The sequence below is a fragment of the Aythya fuligula genome, chromosome 26 (assembly GCF_009819795.1).
Source record: "Aythya fuligula isolate bAytFul2 chromosome 26, bAytFul2.pri, whole genome shotgun sequence".
NCBI classification, from domain to species: domain Eukaryota; kingdom Metazoa; phylum Chordata; class Aves; order Anseriformes; family Anatidae; genus Aythya; species Aythya fuligula.
The window spans coordinates 1,210,213-1,227,052 of NC_045584.1; the positions used below are offsets into that span (position 1 = coordinate 1,210,213).

The 16,840-nt window shown below is 68.8% G+C and overlaps 3 protein-coding genes across 3 annotated transcripts; all 3 read right to left on the reverse strand.

Annotated features, from left to right (window-relative positions):
• Nucleotides 1–222: 222 nt before the first annotated feature.
• CILP2 (cartilage intermediate layer protein 2) lies at nt 223–6,831 on the reverse strand. Its single transcript, XM_032203836.1, has 9 exons — nt 6,771–6,831; nt 5,369–5,467; nt 4,647–4,919; nt 4,276–4,458; nt 3,544–3,702; nt 3,199–3,459; nt 2,970–3,078; nt 2,739–2,896; nt 223–2,606 (listed from the first exon to the last, which is right to left on the reverse strand). Exons 1-9 carry the CDS (start codon nt 6,829–6,831, stop codon nt 223–225), a joined length of 3,687 nt encoding a protein of 1,228 aa, XP_032059727.1.
• Nucleotides 6,832–7,794: 963 nt separating this feature from the next.
• YJEFN3 (YjeF N-terminal domain containing 3) lies at nt 7,795–11,537 on the reverse strand. The gene is made up of 6 exons (XM_032203917.1): nt 11,439–11,537; nt 10,917–11,045; nt 9,383–9,493; nt 9,188–9,301; nt 8,593–8,743; nt 7,795–7,994 (listed from the first exon to the last, which is right to left on the reverse strand). Exons 1-6 carry the CDS (start codon nt 11,535–11,537, stop codon nt 7,795–7,797), a joined length of 804 nt encoding a protein of 267 aa, XP_032059808.1.
• Nucleotides 11,538–14,613: 3,076 nt separating this feature from the next.
• On the reverse strand, nt 14,614–16,186 carry NDUFA13 (NADH:ubiquinone oxidoreductase subunit A13). The gene is made up of 5 exons (XM_032203726.1): nt 16,054–16,186; nt 15,905–15,983; nt 15,278–15,349; nt 15,094–15,163; nt 14,614–14,852 (listed from the first exon to the last, which is right to left on the reverse strand). Exons 1-5 carry the CDS (start codon nt 16,145–16,147, stop codon nt 14,733–14,735), a joined length of 435 nt encoding a protein of 144 aa, XP_032059617.1. The 5' UTR covers nt 16,148–16,186; the 3' UTR covers nt 14,614–14,732.
• Nucleotides 16,187–16,840: the final 654 nt, after the last annotated feature.

Below are 16,840 nucleotides of genomic sequence, written 5' to 3' on the forward strand. Positions count from 1 at the left end.
GGCACCTCCCCCTTGGGAAAAGTGTCCTTTGGTCATGGGGGGGGACACAACACAGCCCCCACCAGACGTGTCCCTTTGTCCCTTGGCACCTCTGCGTCCCCCCCTGTCCCACCCCTCCCCATCGGTCGGTATAAATGAGCGCGGGTAAAAGCGAGGGGGAAAGTGGAGGGCTGGGGGGCGAAAAGGGGGGGCACGGGGACACCGCGGCGCTCACTGCTGCGCCTAGGTCCGGCCCATCCTCCGCCGGCTGCTGGGGGTCCGGCGGGTCGGCGTGGGGCTCAGGGCTCGCACGCCGGAGGCGAAGTCCAGCACCTCGGGGGGTGCGCCGCGGCGCAGCTCGCCGGCCCCCATCTCGCGCCGGATCTCCTCCAGCGCCTCGGCCGGCGAAGTCAGCAGGCGCTGGAAGAAGCTCTCGCGCCCCGCCGGCCTCTCCTGGCAGGTGAAGGTGACGGCGGTGCCCGCGTCCGACTTCATCTCCCGCGAGAAGCCGTCCGAGGTGCCGTCGAAGCAGCGGCCGATGGCGATCTCCTTGGCCAGGCGCGGGTTCTGGTCCGTCACCGTGTAGATGCCGTAGTTGTGCCCCAACGGGTCGACCGGCGCCAGCATGGTGAAGGAGGCCGTGTTGTTGGTGTCGGCCACCGGCGGGTGCCGGGCCAGGTAGTCCCTCAGGAGGCCGTTGACGGCCGTGCGGCGGCAGCTGCCTTGGGGGATGATGGAGACCAAGGTGCGGTCCACCAGGCTCTGGTCGTAGAGCATCCCGCTGCACTTGAACTCCACGCAGGCTCCCGAGCTGTTCTCCAGCAGCCCGTCCCGCACGCTGCGGGTGTCCCGGAGCCCGTAGAGCTGCCCCCGGGTGCGGGGGTGGCTGCCCCCCACGTTACGGGACCTCACCATGTACTCCTGCGGGCCCTCGATCCGCACCTTGATGAAGCACGCCCTGAACTCCTGCGGGTTGGGCCACCACGCCAGGTAGTCGCCGGTCCAGGAGGTCAGGTCGCTCTCCTTGAAGGGCACCACGTTGTACTCGTACTTGTCCACCTCCACCCGGTAGAATCGGAAGTGGTTGGCGCTCACCGGCGCCTCCTCGCACTCCTTGAGGCTGCGGTAGGGGTAGACGGGGCCGTTGGTCTCGTCGATGTTGTTGGGGTCGGGCTTGGCCACGTTGATCTGGAAGGCCGTCTTCTTGAAGCTGGGGTCGTCGTGGTCCAGCCGGCGGTAGCCCAGCTTGTTCAGGTAGGGCTGGGACACCCCCACGGCGTTGGGGTTGAGCTTGGGGCTGGAGGCCACGGCCTCCAGCTCCTCGCCACCCAGCGTGGCGGTGAGATAAGCCGAGTAGGCGTCGGGGCGCCGGGCGTCGCAGAAGGCGGGCAGGCAGGCGCCGTTGGGGCCGGTGACCACGCTGTCGAAGCGGCCCCAGGCCCGCGGGTTGGCGGGGAAGCCGGGCTGGGGCTCCAGGTTGATGAGGCTGATGACCACCCCCTCCAGCTGCTCGTAGGGGTTGAATTTCTCGTTGCTGTAAGCCCTGACCTTGACGAAGCAGCGGCGGTCCTCCGGCACGTCCAGGTTGAAGAGGCGCCGCTCGCGGATCTCCATGTTGCCGATGAGGAAGGTTCTCTCCTCCCTCTTCCCCCGCCTCTCCTTGGCCGGGCGGAAGACGCCCTCCTCCTCCCACAAGCCGGTCTCGGGGTTCAAGGACCACAGCTTCATCTTCTTCAGGTGCTCCGCCATCCGGATCTGCCCCGCGTCCATCCGCACCTCCACCGGCCCCGTCTGCAGCGCCTCGCCCGAATCCCCTTCCCGAAAATCCACGGCGAACATGCCGTAGGTCCGCAGGGGGACGATCTCCCCCTCGGCGTTGGCGAAGCTCAGGTCGCTGGAGGCGGCCCCGGCCGTGGCGATGTCCCTGGGGTCCAGGAAGGTGACGCTGGCTTTGACGGTGCCGCTGAAAACCTCCCCGGAGGGACGGAGGAAGGCTCCGGCGGGGATGACGAGCTCCCCGACGGGCTCCTGGCCGCCCACCTCGCCCAGCGGGATGGCGTTGGTCCGGCCGGCGTCCAGCTCCACCGGCTCCTTCTTCCTCATCATCTTCACCTCCTGGTAAACCGCTCCGCCCCGGCTGTTGAAGGGCAGCACCTTGACGGCGTCCACGAAGCGCTGCTGCCGGTCCACGAAGCGGGCCACCAGGCGCTGCGTGTCCGGCGGCACCTCGATGGTGAAGGAGCCCTGGTAGCCGGTGAAGCCGATCTTCTTCCTCCCCAGGAAGATCTGCCCGAAACGCAGGGGCTCCCCGGTGTCGGCCGCCGTCACCCGTCCCTGCACCAGGACGCGGGGCCGGGCGCAGGGCCCGCAGCCGCATTCGGCCACCACCTTGACGGGCAGGACGGCGCCGCCGCACTGGATCTCCCGCACCTCCATGCGCCGCACGCCGCAGCAGCGCCGCGCGCCCGCCCCGCACCGCTTCCCATCAGCCGGGCTGCCGGCGCACGGTGCCGGCGGGCAGTGCCCCACGTCGTAGTACCGGGAGCTCTCGGCGTCCTGCCGGCACTCGGCGGGCAGCTCGATGAGGCTGGGCTCCGGCTTCGGGTTGCAGCTCTGCTGGCCCTGGGCTGGGGAAGACAGAGAAATTTAGGGACCCCATCTCACGGAGATGCTGCCAACAAAGCCCATCCCATGCTCCCGGGAATGCTGCAATGCCCTAGAAGCTTTTCCCTCCCCACAAAGACCCCGTGCCCACCCACCCAGCACGGTGAGCTGCGCCGGTGCCGATCTGATGGCGCCCGCCTCGGTGCTGGCCTTGCAGTGGTAGGTGCCAGCCTGCTCCGGCACCAGCGCCCGCAGCGCCAGGCGGCTGCCGTACTTGTGCACCTTCCTGTCCAGCAGCGTCCCGTTGTGGTACCTGCGGGGACGGGGACACGGTGAGCGGGGACGCGGTGGGTGACCCCCTGCCCCCCCTGCCCGCACCCACTCACCAGTAGTACTTCTTGGGCACCGGGGTGCCCGAGGCTTTGCAGCAGAAGGTCACCTCCTGCCCGGCCACCCGCACCTTCGGCTTGGGGTGCAGCACCATGTAGGGCTTCTCTGCGGGAGAAGGGACCAGAGGGTGCAGCCAGCCGTGGTGATCCCTTCCCCGCTCCTTAAACCCCCCCCATTATGACCCCGAGGGGGTCACAGCGCAGCCCCCGGTGCCGCGGTGCTCACCCAGCTTCTGCAGCGTCACGCGTGCCACCGACACGCCGGAGCCGTTGGAGATGACGGGTGCCAGTCCCGGGACGAAGCCATCGCGGTGGGCGCTGACGTTGGCGGCGGTGCCCTCGCACACCCCGGCCACGTGGAAGTTGCCACGGGTGTCACTGCGGGCCACCAGCACCGGCGGGCGGCCCTCCAGGTAGATGCGGGCACCGGGCAGCGCCGCGCCGGTGGCGGAGACGACGGTGCCCTGCAGGGTGTGCTCGGGGCAGGCTGCGGGACGGCACGGCGCTGAGACCCCGGGGTCACCGCCACCAGTGGGGTCAGCAGCGTCCCCGTGTCCCCAAGGACAGGTACCTGGGCAGGGCGAGGGGGGACACTTCTGCACCTCGGCGGGGCGCCCGGCGCACAGCAGCTTCTTGGCGTTCTTGCAGCTCCGGCGACGGACGCGCGTCCCGGCGCTGCCGCAGCTGCGGGAGCAGGGCCCCCACGCACCCCACTCCGTCCACGTGGGCTCTGCAGGGAGATGCCGGGTGGGCATCGGGCACCGCACTCCCCCCACCCAGGAAGGGAGCACAGCACAGGGGATAATGCTGCAGAGCTGTAGCAGGCGGGACAGGGGACGCAGGCACCATGGGGTCCCCACCCCACAGGTCTCCATCCAGCTGCCCGTGCCCTATTCAGCCCCCGGCTCGGCCCTGCACGCCCCTGCCAAGCTATTTTTACAAGCTCAGCCTCTGTTATTGCAATTAAGCTGACGAGGTGCAGGCGGGGGCACATCGCCCGGGGAGCTGCCGCGTCGGCGCGGGGGCAGCCGCTGCACGGCTGTGGCCCCATGGGACAGCCCGTGCCCCCGCGCGGGGGCTCGGAGCTGAGCCGGAGCCGGCCGGCGAGCAGAGAGAAGCCCAAAAAAAACCTTCGCCAGCAAAGCCAGGACGGGAGACCGCAGCCCAGCGCCGACATTCCTGTGGCCGGGGAAGGGCCGGCGCTTGGCTCCGCCGCCGTCTCCTCTCCGTCTCTTTAGGAACAGGGTGGGGAGGCTGCAGGTGGGAGCCAGAGGGAGCGCGGGGAGGGCGGGGGGGTCCCTACCTGGGCAGGGGCCGGCGCTGCACGCCCGCCGCTCCACCGCCTTGCCCTTGCATTTGAGCTCCTTCAGCGCGGCCACCACCTGCGCGTTGACGCAGCGGCGCTGGCGGGTCTGGGTGCCACTGCTGCCGCAGGCGCTCCGCGAGCAGGGGCTCCAGGAGGACCAGTGAGACCAGTAGATGTGCTCTGGGAGGGCAGAGGTGGTCGGTGAAGGGGGAGGCTCGTCGCAACCCACCACCGTGGGACCAACCCGTGCCCAGCTCCATCGTTATTGCCCCCCGGGGCGGTGTCCCTCGCCATCTCCAGCTGGGGACAGCGGGCACGGACCCCCCCCCCCCAAGAGGTGCCAGCGGGGTTTGGGGACCAGCACTCACCCAGCGGGCAGAGGAAGCGGATGTGGTAGTTGGAGCAGGTCTTGCCCTGCGGCTGCTCCTTGTTGACGCACCGAAAGCCCTTCTTGGGGCTGAAGTGCACGACTTCACCCACGTCCTCAGGCAGCTCCCACTCGGTGGTGCGGGCCTGGATGGCCACGGGCCGCTCGCACACGCGCCCGCGGTAGTAGAAGCGAATGGCCTCCAGGCTCTCGTAGTCCCCGTCCCCCCCGGGGTGGTCGATGTTGAACCAGGACGTCCACTCAGCCCCTCCACCTGGGACAGAGTATGTGGCTGGGGTGCATCCTCTGCCCCTAAACGCACCGGTGTGGCCCCGGGTGCCACCGGGGCTGGGGAAGGGGCACCCTGGGGACAGCTCCTGGGGCTGTGAGGGCAGAGGACGAGTGGACCAAAGCACACGGGCTTGAGAGCACCGGGTGCTGTGGCATGGGAAGCGTGGGGTGCACAGGGCGGCCACCACATCCCTGCTGCGAGAGCCCCAAGGGACACCACTGTGGGAACCTGGTGTCCCCGCTGTCCCCGGGGGAAGGTGTCATCTAGCAGGCTGGCACTGGGGGGACGTGGTTCCACGTAGCCCCTTTGGATAGCAAGGGAGAGGTGTCCCAGAGCAGCTCCAGCTCTGTCCCCAGCAGCACAGTGTCCCGTGGGTCCCCAGTGGCGTGGCATCCCGTGGGGGCTCGGGGACAGCCCCGCAGTGGCCGTACCTGCCGTGTCCAGGTCGAGGTCTGCCAGGCTGGGGGCTGCTTTCCAGGGCTTCCCCGGTGCGCCGCTCTTGCCCGGCTCCGAGTCGTTCTCCAGGGACTCTGGGGGAGGCACAGGGTGAGAGCCCCCGGCACCGGCTCACCCCCATCCCCAGGACCCTCTCCAAGCCCTGGACACCGATGTCACGCTGCGAGTGACATCCCTGGCCGGGCACGGGGATCTTCATGGGTTCAGGGCAGGGTTTGGTGGTGGTGGAGCAGAGGCTGCCTGCCCGAAAACGCTGCCTGCCAGCTCCCCGCTGCCCCAGGGGAGACACGGTGGGGGGGTGAGGAGCTGCGGCACGATCGGCCCCCAGCAACCAAACTGGGACACGGCAGGAAATTGGGCTGCAAAGCCCCCGGGGCAGGCTGAGCCGGGCATCGCAGGTGCTGCACGGAAGCAGCCGGCACAGGGGGGGCTCGCTGCCCACCCCAGCTCCCCCAGGGAGTTCACCCCAGGACACCGGGGCTTTCTGGGGGCAGCTCTGCCCCAATCCTGGGTGTTTTGGCCGTGCAATGAGCACATGGAGCTGGGACGGACAGAAGGATGCTCCCCGGAGAGGAGCTGGATGCCTGGGGCTGTGCAGCAAACGGGATGAGCCGATGTCCCTGTAACAGCCCAGGAAGGTTTGTGGCCAGCCGATGGGTCCCAGGGGTGTCCATCATTTAGGGCAGGATGTGTCCGAACCCCCCCAGACACCACCGTGCAGCACGGAGCACCCCATGAGCACGCAGTGGGTACCCGTGGGCACCCTACAGACACGCAGCGTCCCCCTGCCAGCAGCAATGCCACCCCTGTCCCCATCCCCGGGGGGACACGGCAGAGCTGGGTGGAAGGGAGCAGCCAGGCAGTGGGAACCCCTGCAGCACCCTGCAAGGTGGATGGATTTTGCCCCAGGACTGGGGATGTTCCTGGCTTCCTCGCACAAATGCTGTCCTGGGCACCTTGCAGAACCCACGCAGGGCTGGGGAGCCCCACGGAGGAGCTGGGGGGGGGACTGGCAGCAATTCCAGGTGGGGTTTCCCACACGGGTTCAGCCACCAGCACCGGATCAGGCAGCACCGGTGGGGACATTGCACCGGGCACGTCCCCATCATCCCTCCGGTGTCACAGCCCCGGGGAAGGTGAAGCTCCCGAGCGGGGCAGAAAAGAGCCCCGAGCATCCTCCAAGCAGACACAGGAGGGAAATTCCCCAGCTGCTGTCACAAATATCTGTCCCCAGCAAACATCTGCTGATCCCCGGCGCCGCCGTCCTGCCCCACAGCGCTGCCAGCAGCCCCCAGCCCCACGCCGCGGCGTGACAGGGATGAGAAATTTTTCCTGGAGGGGGTCCCTGAGACGTCGTTAAAAACGCCGAAATCTTACCTGGCGCCCCGGCGCAGCGAAGGGCAGCGAGAGCCAGGAGAGCCAGCGGCAGCTCCCCCATGGCTGCCCACGCCGCAGCCGCTCCTCTCCGCGACTGCGAGCGCGGCCGCCCCGCAGGTCTATATAGGACGGCTTTCCCCCTCGCGCCAGCAGACAGCAGAAATCGGATCCTGGCACTCGGGGCCGGCAGCTCCGCCGGGGCTGGCCCGGTGTCAAGAGGGAAGCGGGAAGGAGCCCTCCCCGCGAGCCGGCCGCGCGCTGCCACTCGCCGCTCCAGCCCGGTAAACTCGAGGGTTTGTTTTTTGCAAAGCTGCTAAAATTGGATGCGCTGGGGAATGCGGCTGGGAGGGAAGGGAAAAAGCCGAGAAAGCCCTTCCTCTGAGCTCATGCGGTCGGCGCCGGGGTGCCAACCCTCCCCTGGCACCGCCGCGCCTGGGCACGGCCGGTGGGCGCCCGCGCCGTGACCTGGGCCACGTGTGAGCGCCCCGCCAGCGAGCTGAGACCGTGCGGAGCTCGTGGCACCCATGGCCCCTTGATAGAAGGGGTGAAGGACCCAGGGAGGGGCTGAGCGGGGAGCCCAGCGCTGCCCCAAATCGTGGTTAGACGTGGTTGGGCACCGCAGCCCTGCTGGCCCCATCCCTGAGATGCGCTCCCAAAAACCCAGGTTGCTGTAGGGCACGGGGTTCCCGGCACCGGGAGCTGCACTGTTGGGGATCCAGGTCCCCAGTGACACTTTGGGGCTGAGGACACCCTTTCCCCCAGCTGCTAGGACACACGGGGACAGTCCCAGTGCTGGCTCGTCACTGCCCTCCCCATTAATTAACCCCTGGGGTCGCTCAGCCCGGCACCATGGGGTGACGGGGACGGGGACCGGCTCCTTCCCCATCACGGTGCCACACCATGGGGACAACGCGGCTGCGCCAGGGACCCCCCGGCCACCCTTGGGAGCCCACCGACACTCGTCCCACGTCCCCAGGCAGACACTGAGCACGGCGAGGAGCTGCCAGCCCTTTATTGCCGGGGCTCACAGGGGCACCACGCACTCCGTGCCGGGGTACTCGGGCGGGTTGAGCTCGAACTTCTTCTGCACGTCGTAGGGCACGAAGCGGCCGGCCACGAAGTGCTGGCGGCCCAGGAAGCGGCGGGCGCACTGCTTGGGTGCCATCAGCGACACCAGGACGTCGGGGCTGATCCCGCTGCTGCTCCCGGCCTCCACGTCCCACCCTGTGGAGAGACACAGGGAAAGGGGTCGGGGGGTGGCCGAGGGGGCAGCGAGCCTGCGCGCTGGCGGAGGATGCCGCGGGGTGGTGGAGATGTGGGGCTGGGGGATGCGGAGCCCCCCCTCTAGAACCCAGCACCACAGCTGCCCTGCATGGCTCTGGCCTCATCCTGCCTCTGCACCGTCCCTGCGAGCAGCCCTGGCACGGCGCAGGGTTTTTTTTGGTGGGGATTCACCAGCTGCCGTGTCGAGAGCTTCTGTTTGCTCCTCCGGCAGCGGCTGCGGCGGAGAGAGGCGGGGAGGGAGGGGGGAGAACGAAGGGGGGGGGTGATGGCAATTCCAGGCCTGGCCACCAGACACCCGGGTGTTTTCAAATTACATCATGTCTCAGTTCGGGGAGTTTGTTATTTATTGGAGATGCCCTGAATGCATCCTCAGAGAGCCGCCGCCAGAACCTCGCTGCTGGCAAAACCGCGGGGACGCTGCCAAGACGGGGGCGGCGGGGGGTCCCCGGGGCTGTCCCCGCGCTGGGGGTGACACCGGGGGTGGGCAGGGTGACAAACACGGGCTGGGGGGAACCCCATCTCGAGCGCGGGGCCGGACCTGAGGGCACGTCCAGGCTGACGATGGGGATGCGGACGTGCTTCAGGGTGGCGAGGATGCCGGCGCAGGGCCCCCTCCCCTCGCCCAGCTCCGCCTCGGCGCCCAGCACCGCGTCCACCACGGCGTTGTAGGCATCATTGATCAGCTGCACCTAGGGGGGGGACAGACAGTGGGCAGCTGGGGGGGTCCCCAAGCCCTCCCCACCCACCCCCGGAGCATAGGAACGGTGCCAACGGGGGCATCCCTTTCCCCTCCATCACTGGATGCGCGCAGCAAGTGGTGAAAAAAAATAAATCCTCCCCCCCCTAGTTAAAGAGAGAGAGGGATGCAACGGGCTGGAAACGCAGCACGCAGCCAGCCAGGACAGCGATTTCAGGTCACATTCCTCCGAGGGAGGCCGGCGCTTCCAACAACAACAGAGCCGGGGGCTCGGGGAGGCAGGGCCGGCGGCGGGGCGCGGCGGCCGCCCGCTGGATTTCATGGCATCCCCGGGCTCCCAGCAGAGCCAGGAGGGGGAAATAACAACGGTAATGATGAGATAATAAGGTGAGGCACGTCAGGCAGCGAGGGGGGGGCAGCTCCTGCCTGGGCTCACCTCGGTGGGGAGGTAGGAGAGGAAGGGGATGTCCATCTTCTCGCACTGCGTGGTGAAGTCCCGGTACAGGGGGTCCGGGGAACGTTTGGGGTAGAAGATGGTGGGTTCGTAGTCCTGTGTGGTGGAGAAGCAGCATTGGGGCCCATGGGTGCTCGGGGAGGAGGAGGAGGAGGAGGAGGGGAGGAAGATACCTACAAAGATCCGCAGGTGCCGCGCGCACACCAGCCCGATGGCACCGTTCTGCGCCGGGCCACACACCACCAGCACCGTGGGCTGCTTCCGCGGGAGGGACGGCAGCGGGAAGGCCTGGGACAGAGGAGACGGGGGTGGCACCGGGGCACCCAGCCCCTGGGGGGACCCTGGGGTGGCACCCGGTGCCGGGGAGGTGGCAGGGAACAGGGGAAAGGGGGAGCAGGGCTTGGGTGGAAAATGGCACGTGGTGGGATGGGGACGGGGACCACGGTGGGATGGGGATGGGGACCGTGGTGGGACAGGGATGGTGACCGTGGTGGATTGGGGATGGTGCCGTGGCTGGAGAGATGATTCCCACAATGGGATGGTGCAGGTGATGGGATGGGGATGGTGCCGTGGTGGGATGGAGACGATTCCCACAACGGGATGGGGACGGTGCCCATGGTGGGAGAGGGACATTGCCCTCAGCAGGACGGGGACAGTGCCCATGGTGGGATGGGGATGGTGCCCACGTGGGACAGGGATGGTGCCCTTGGTGGGATGAGGACAGTGCCCATTGTGGGACGGGGATGGTGCCCATGGTGGGGTGGGGATGGTGCCCAAGATGGGATGAAGACGGTGCCCGCAGCGGGCCGGGGCTCCCCGCCAGCCTGCTGGGAGGCGGCGGCGCTCCACATACCAGCAGCCTGCCCAGGGAGGCTCTGTTTATCCATTGACGGATTTTTTCCTGCTCGCCGAGCCTGGCTCCTGCTTCAATCCAAACACCGGAGCCCCGAGAGGCAGCACGGCCAGTTCGCAGCCGCTGCTGCGCTGGACACAGCCCTGTTCACCCAGCCCTGGCCCTGCCTTTGGCTGCGGCCCCGAACACATCTCCAGCTGCCTCGGGGCTCCTGGGGATGTGCTGGGGGCAGCCCGGGGAAGGGGACGATGCTGGGGGTCCCTGGGGATGCCCAAGCTCGTGGTACCCGTGAGGAGGAGGAGGAGGATGCTGGTGGTGGAGCTGGGGATGCTGCGCCCTGTGGGTGCCCCGGGGGAGAGGCGTGGGGCTGAGCCAGCCCTGCTGACCACAGGCTGCGCCGAGGCTCCGACACCCAAATATTTCTGCTCCTCGGGCAAAGTCTGTGCCCTTAAAAAAGCAGAGGGCAGAGAGCGGCCCCGATGCCTCAAATGGAAAAGCTGAGCCAAGGGAGCAGAGCTCGCCGCCCTGCTGAGGCACGAAGCTGCCCCTGGTGCTGCACCTCCACTGCCCAGAGCATCGCTGCTTCTGCTTCCTCCTCCTCCTCCTCCTCTTCACACCCAGCTCGAGCATCCAGGCTCCCAGCAAGAGCGGTGCCAGCTCACGATGAGACCCCCGGGACGCCCCCCGGCACCCTCCTGCCTGCACGCAGCGAGGGCAGGCAGTGCCCAGAGGTGTCAGCACCATGGGATGGGATGGGATGGGATGGGATGGGATGGGGATGGGGATGGGGATGGGACGGGGCTGGCAGCGAAGCCCCTGTCCCTGGCGGGGTGTCCCCAGCCCTGCTGCCTGCCTCACCTTGGTCACGGCCATGGCACAGGCGTGTCCCCAGATCTCGATCAGCTGCTGCCTCCCGAAGCGGTAATCCTCCAGCAGCTCCTTCTCGATGGCCTCCGCCTCCGCCTTGCTGCGGGAAATCGGGCGGCGCTGAGGACGGGGACGTCCCCGGGGCGCTCACCGAGCCCCTTGGGGACCCCGCTCCAACCCCAGGACCACGGGCATCCCCCGGGGGACACCCACCAGCGGGTCAGGGCAGGGGACACGCATTTTCGGGGAGAAACCGGGGACCAGGTGAGCGTGGAGAGATCCCTGGGCTTGCCACGTGCCCAACTTGGGGGCTGGCGGCGGTGCAGCGCGGGGTCGCGGCCGTTTTTTCGTGCGAGGCACGGCCCTGGCAGCGTCCCCGGGGCTCTCCGGGCTCTCGCGCCGTTACATAAAGCCGAACAATGCCGCGGTTGTTCACCCGCTGCCGAGCCCGGGAGCTGGCAGGGCCGGGGGAGCCTGGGGTCGGACAATAATTGCTGACATCTGTTGGCTCACCTGCGCCGCGGATGGGAACAGCGCGTGCCGCGTCCAGGCGGCTGCCGCGATTTTTAGGGGAGGGACGGGGAAATCGGAGCCCCGGGGAGAAGCCAGCATCAAGCTCCCCAAAGCGCCGGGAGGAAAACTTAAAGCCTCCGGGGAGCCCCGGCACGGTGCTGGTGGCAGCACCCATGGGTGCTGTGGGACTGCAGGGTGCTGAGGGTGTCAGGTGTGAGCAGGGGGTGTAATGGGATCGTTACACAATGGGATCCGGGGCTCTGATTTTGGGGTGCACACCTCACTTGGTCCAGGCTGTAGGAGGGGACGCTGGTGTGGTGCTACCGGCCCCGGGAGGTGGAGGGGATGGGGACGGGGTCCTGGGGGGTACCTGGCTGCTGGGGGGGCCTCACGCAGCCCACGCTGACCCCACAGACCCCATGTCCCAGCAGGTCCTGCACCACGCCACCCCTGGACCCTCTGCAAGACCCCATAGACCCTATAGACGTGACATGCCGTGGCCATTCTAGCAGACCCCACAGACCCCACAGCCCCCATTGCCTGGCTGTCCTGACAGACCCCATAGACCCCTGATGTGCTGGCTGACCCCACAGACCCCCCATACACCCCCTGGATACCCTGGCAGATCCCACAGGTCCCCAAGTGCTGGCCATCCAGTCCGACCCCATCCCCATCCCCATCCCAGTTCCCATCCCATCCCAGTTCCCATCCCATCCCATCCCAGTTCCCATCCCATCCCATCCCAGTTCCCATCCCACCCCCATCCCAATCCCAGTCCCAGTTCCCATCCCCATCCCAATCCCAAACCCATCCCAATCCCAGTCCCAGTCCCATCCCAGTTCCCAATCCTTTGGTGCCCTCTAGTGAGTCCCAGCCCGGCCCCAGTCCCACACAGCGGGGTGCTGTGGGCAAACTGGGAGGGGTGGGGGGACACAACACGGGGACACGTCCAGCCCCGAGGTCCCCCCCCCGCGCTGGCAGCAGCCGCTGGGGGCCGGCCCCACCGCAGCTGTGTTGGCGCTCGGGATGCGGGGGGGGGGGGGGGCCAAAAATCGCCCCTAATTGCTGCTGGCAGGGAAAAGCTGGGCCCGGTCCCGATGTCCTTGTCCCCGGGGGGGGGGGGGGGGGACACATCACTGGGCTGCCACGGCCCTGGACTGGTGCCCAGTTTGGGAGCTGCGCCCCCCCCCCCCAAAAAAGCGCACAGCCCCCAGCGCCGCGCTGTGCCGTCCCCATGGGACCTGTAGGATCCCCAAAGGGATGTCCCGGGGGGGGGCAAACCCAGCTCTGTTCCTACCCCCCCCGGCTCAAAGACACCCAGCACAGCCCAGTCCGGCCCAGTTGAACCCAACCTCCGCGAACTGGGGGAGGACAAAACCTCGCTGGGGGGGGGGGGGCACAGGATGGCGGAGGGCACCCCCCCCGGTGTCACCTCCCTGCCCGCTCCCCCCGGCACCCCATGCGGGGGGGGGGCTCCGTACCCCAAATCCGCATCCCCTCCCCATTCCCCAACCCCTGTCCCATTTTGGGGGGGGGGGTCCCCGTTCGCCCCCCCCCCGCTCCGTGCCGCAGCCATGGCGACCCGGGATGCGGTTGCTTTGGCAACCGAGGCGTTTGGGTACCGGTCCCCGCGGCTCGGGGGGGTTTTTTTGGGGGTGGGGGGGCTCGGAAGGGTGAGGGGGTCGGGGTCGAGCCGGCAGCACCCTTGGGTGCCCCCGGAGGGGACACGCGGGGGGGCCCCGAGGTGCCGCGTCCCCATCCGGAGAGGTTCGGGAGCACCGGAGGGGACCGGGGGGGGTCCCGGTGGGGGGCTCGGAGCATCCGGGGGGGGGTCCCGACCCCCCCACACCGCCACCTGCAGCATCCCGGGGCTGTGGGGGGGGGGGGGGGCGCAGAGCACCGGAGCCCACCCGGGGTCCTGTTCGCATCCCCTGGAGGGTTGGGGGGGGTCCCGGGGGGGTCCCGGTTGCTCCGGGGGGGCTTCCCGCACGGTGGGGGGGGCACCCCGGGGGCTGCAGCCCCCCCCCCCTCCTGCAGCGAGTCCCGGTGGGGATGGGGGCTCAGCACCACCGGGAGGGGTCCGGCGGCACGGAGATGGGCACCGGGGGGGGCAGGACTCCGGTAACAACCCCCCCCCCCCCAAAAAAAAACCTCCCCGGGGCTGTGGGGGGGGGTGCGCGGGACCGGCTGGGACTCACCTGAGATACCGGGGGGGCTCCCGGGAGGGGCCGGGCGCGGAGCTCATACCGGGACCACGGGGGGGGGGCACCGGGACCAGAGAGCACCGGGACCTGGGGGGGGGCGCACCGGGACCTGGGGGGCACCGGCGGAGCCCTGCGGGAGCGGTGGCAGCGGCGCGGCCCCCCCGGAGCTGCGCGGTGCCGCCCGGGGGAGGCGGCTCCGGTTGCCCCCGCCCCACCCGGACCCCCCCCCCCGCCACCATCCTCCGGGAGCTGCCCCCGCGGGCGGTGCTTTGGGACCCCCCCCCCCCCTCCCCACGAGCTCTGTAGGGAGGGGCGGTGATGGGGACGCCCCAAATCCCCCCCCTTAACACGCCCCCCCCCACCCCGTCCCTCTCCCAGTGATGGGAAAAAAAACAAAAACCCCAAAAACCTCCAAACCACCCCAAAACCTCCAAACAACCCCAAAACACCTCCAAAAACCCCCAAAACTCTCCAAAGCCCCCAAAACCTCCAAAACACACCAAAACCCCCCAAAACACCCCAAAAACCTCCAAAAAACCCCCAAAACGGGGGGTTTAACCCCAATCTCCCTGTGGTCGCTGCAGCAGCGAGCGCAAAGGGGCGAGCTCAGGACCCTCAGGTCCCCAATCGGGGGGGGGGGTTCAGGACCCTCAGGACCCCCCCATTCTGCACTGTGACACCAAGAAGTCCCCGAGGTGGGGGATTTGGGGAGTCCCCCCCCCTCCCCCCTGCACGTTTTGGGGGGGCTGCAGCCCCTGCCCTGCCCCCAGACCCCCCCAGGATGGGAGATATGGGGGGGGGGCAGCGCCCTGACACCCCCCCCCCCCCCCTCCAGCCCCTTTGGGTGCTGTGGGGGCAGCACGAAGGGGGGGGGGAGGGGAGAAATGGGCACCCTATAAACGTGGGGGGGGATTTCCAAATTTTTGGGGGGGGGGGGGGGGGGGTAAAAAATTGAGGACAACACAGAAACGGCCACGTATCCACACGGGTTTAATGGGGGGTGCTCGAGGGGGGGGGACACACCCCCAGGGGGCACAGGAGACCCCCGGGGGGGGCACAACGACCCCCCCCAAGTGGCGGGGGGGGGGGCTCAGACGTAATACTGCAGCCCGAACTTCTCGGCGTCCATCTGTGCGGGGGGGCGCAGGTAGTACAGCTCGTCCAGCGTCGGCGGCACCCAGCGGTCGGTGTGGAACACGGATTCCCCAACCTGGGGGGGGGGGGAAAAAAAAACGGAAAACACCGGGGGGGGGGGGACACCGGGGGGTGAGGGGACACTGGGTGGGGGGGTAGAGCCCGTACCCACACCCCCCAAGCAGCCACCTCGGGGAAAATCGGTGCCCAACCCCCCCCCAAATTTACACCATCGCTGTGCCCATCGCAGGGTGACCCTGGGGCGCTGCCCCCCCCAAAAAAAAATTAAAAAAAAAAGCCCCCCCCCGGTGCCCAACCTTCCAGCCGGGAACGTCCTTCATGATTTTGGCCTCCTCGTCCAGGTTCTGCCGCAGCAGCCGCAGGATCCTGCAAGAGAGCAACAGCCGTGCCCGGGGGGGGTTGTACCGGGAGGGGGGGGGGGTCACACCGGAGCCCCCCCCACCGGGATTTTCCACCCCCATCCCCCCGGTGCTGCCCTACCTGCGGTCGGCCTCAGCTTGCAGCAGTGGCATCAGCGCGATGCGCGCCTCCAGGTCCTCGATCTGCAGCCGCCTGCGGGGGGGGGGGAAAAACGGGATGGCGGGGGGCTCGGGGCACCGGGGGGGGCTCGGGGCACCGGGGGGGGCTCGGGGGAACCGGGGGGGGGGCTCGGGGGAACCGGGGGGGGGGCTCGGGGGAACCGGGGGGGGGGCTGGAGGGGGGGGTCAGGGGGTGGAATTGGGGGAACTGGGGGGTTTGGAGGGGGAGGGGACCGGGGGGGGCACCGGGAGGGGAACCGGGAGGGGACCGGGGGGGCACTGGGGGGGCACCGAGGGGGCACTTGGGGTCACCGGGAGGGGACCCGGGGTCACTGGGGGTCACCGGGGGGCAACCGGGGGGCACCGGGGGTCTTGGGGGGGAGGGAACCGGGGGGGGTACCGGTGGGGCACCGGGAGGGGACCGGGGGTCACTGGGGGTCACCGGGGGGCACCGAGGGTCACTGGGGGGGCACCGGGAGGGAACCGGGGGTCAACGGGAGGGGACCGGGGGGGACCGGGGGGGGAACCGGGGGTCACTGGGAGGGAACCGGGGGTCACCGGGGGGCAACCGGGGTTCTCCGCACGCCACCTGCGCTCCCGGTTCCACTTGACGATGGTGTAGTAGCCCAGCAGGAGGCTGCCGATACCGAGCGCGAAGAGGCTGTAACCTGCGGGGCGGCGGTCAGCGGGCACCGGGGGGCACCGGGGGGTACCGGGGGGCACCGGGCCCGCTCCTACCTGAGAGGCCGCGGCGCGGGAGGTGCCGTTTGTAGTCCACGGGCCCGTAGCCGCCGGGCGGCGCCATGTCCTGCTTCACCTTCGGCGCCGCCATCCCGGCCGCCGCGCCGCGCGTCACTTCCGCCGCGCGCCACCGGAAGCCGCTACCGGCGGCAGCAGCGGCGGTGGCGGAGGCGGCAAAGGGAGGGGGAAGCCCCGCCCCCCTTGCCCCGCCTCCCTGCCCCGCCCCGCTGCTGCCGCGCGCGGGGGTCTTAAAGGGGCGATGGAGGTGGAGGGAGAGGGGGGTGGGGCCCACCAGCTTGGTGCTCATCCACGGGGGGGGGCACCGAAAATTGGGCACCAAAAAATTGGGCACCGAAAAATTGGGCACCGAAATTGGGCGCCCACGAGCACGCTCGCACCAAAATCGTGCACCAAAAATCGTGCACCGAAAAATCTGCACCCACGAGCAAGCTTGCACCAAAATTGTGCACCGAAATTGGGCACCCACGAGCAAATTGCACCACGATTGTGCACCAAAGTCGTGCACTCACAAGCAGGTGTGCACCAAAAGCATTCACCCACCAGCAAGCAGGACCCAGGCTCAGTGCATCCCGCGTGCACCCGCTGGCAAAATGCACCAAAAGCACTCAGCCACCGGCAAAAATACAGCAGCAATGGGCAAGTGTGCACCAGCAGCAAGTGTGCACCAGCAAGTGTGCCCCCCCTCTGAAAAGCATGCATTAAAACACGTGTGCCCGCCAGCAGCGCGGTGGCAGAGTGCACCAAAAAGCTCTGCCCGCAGCCT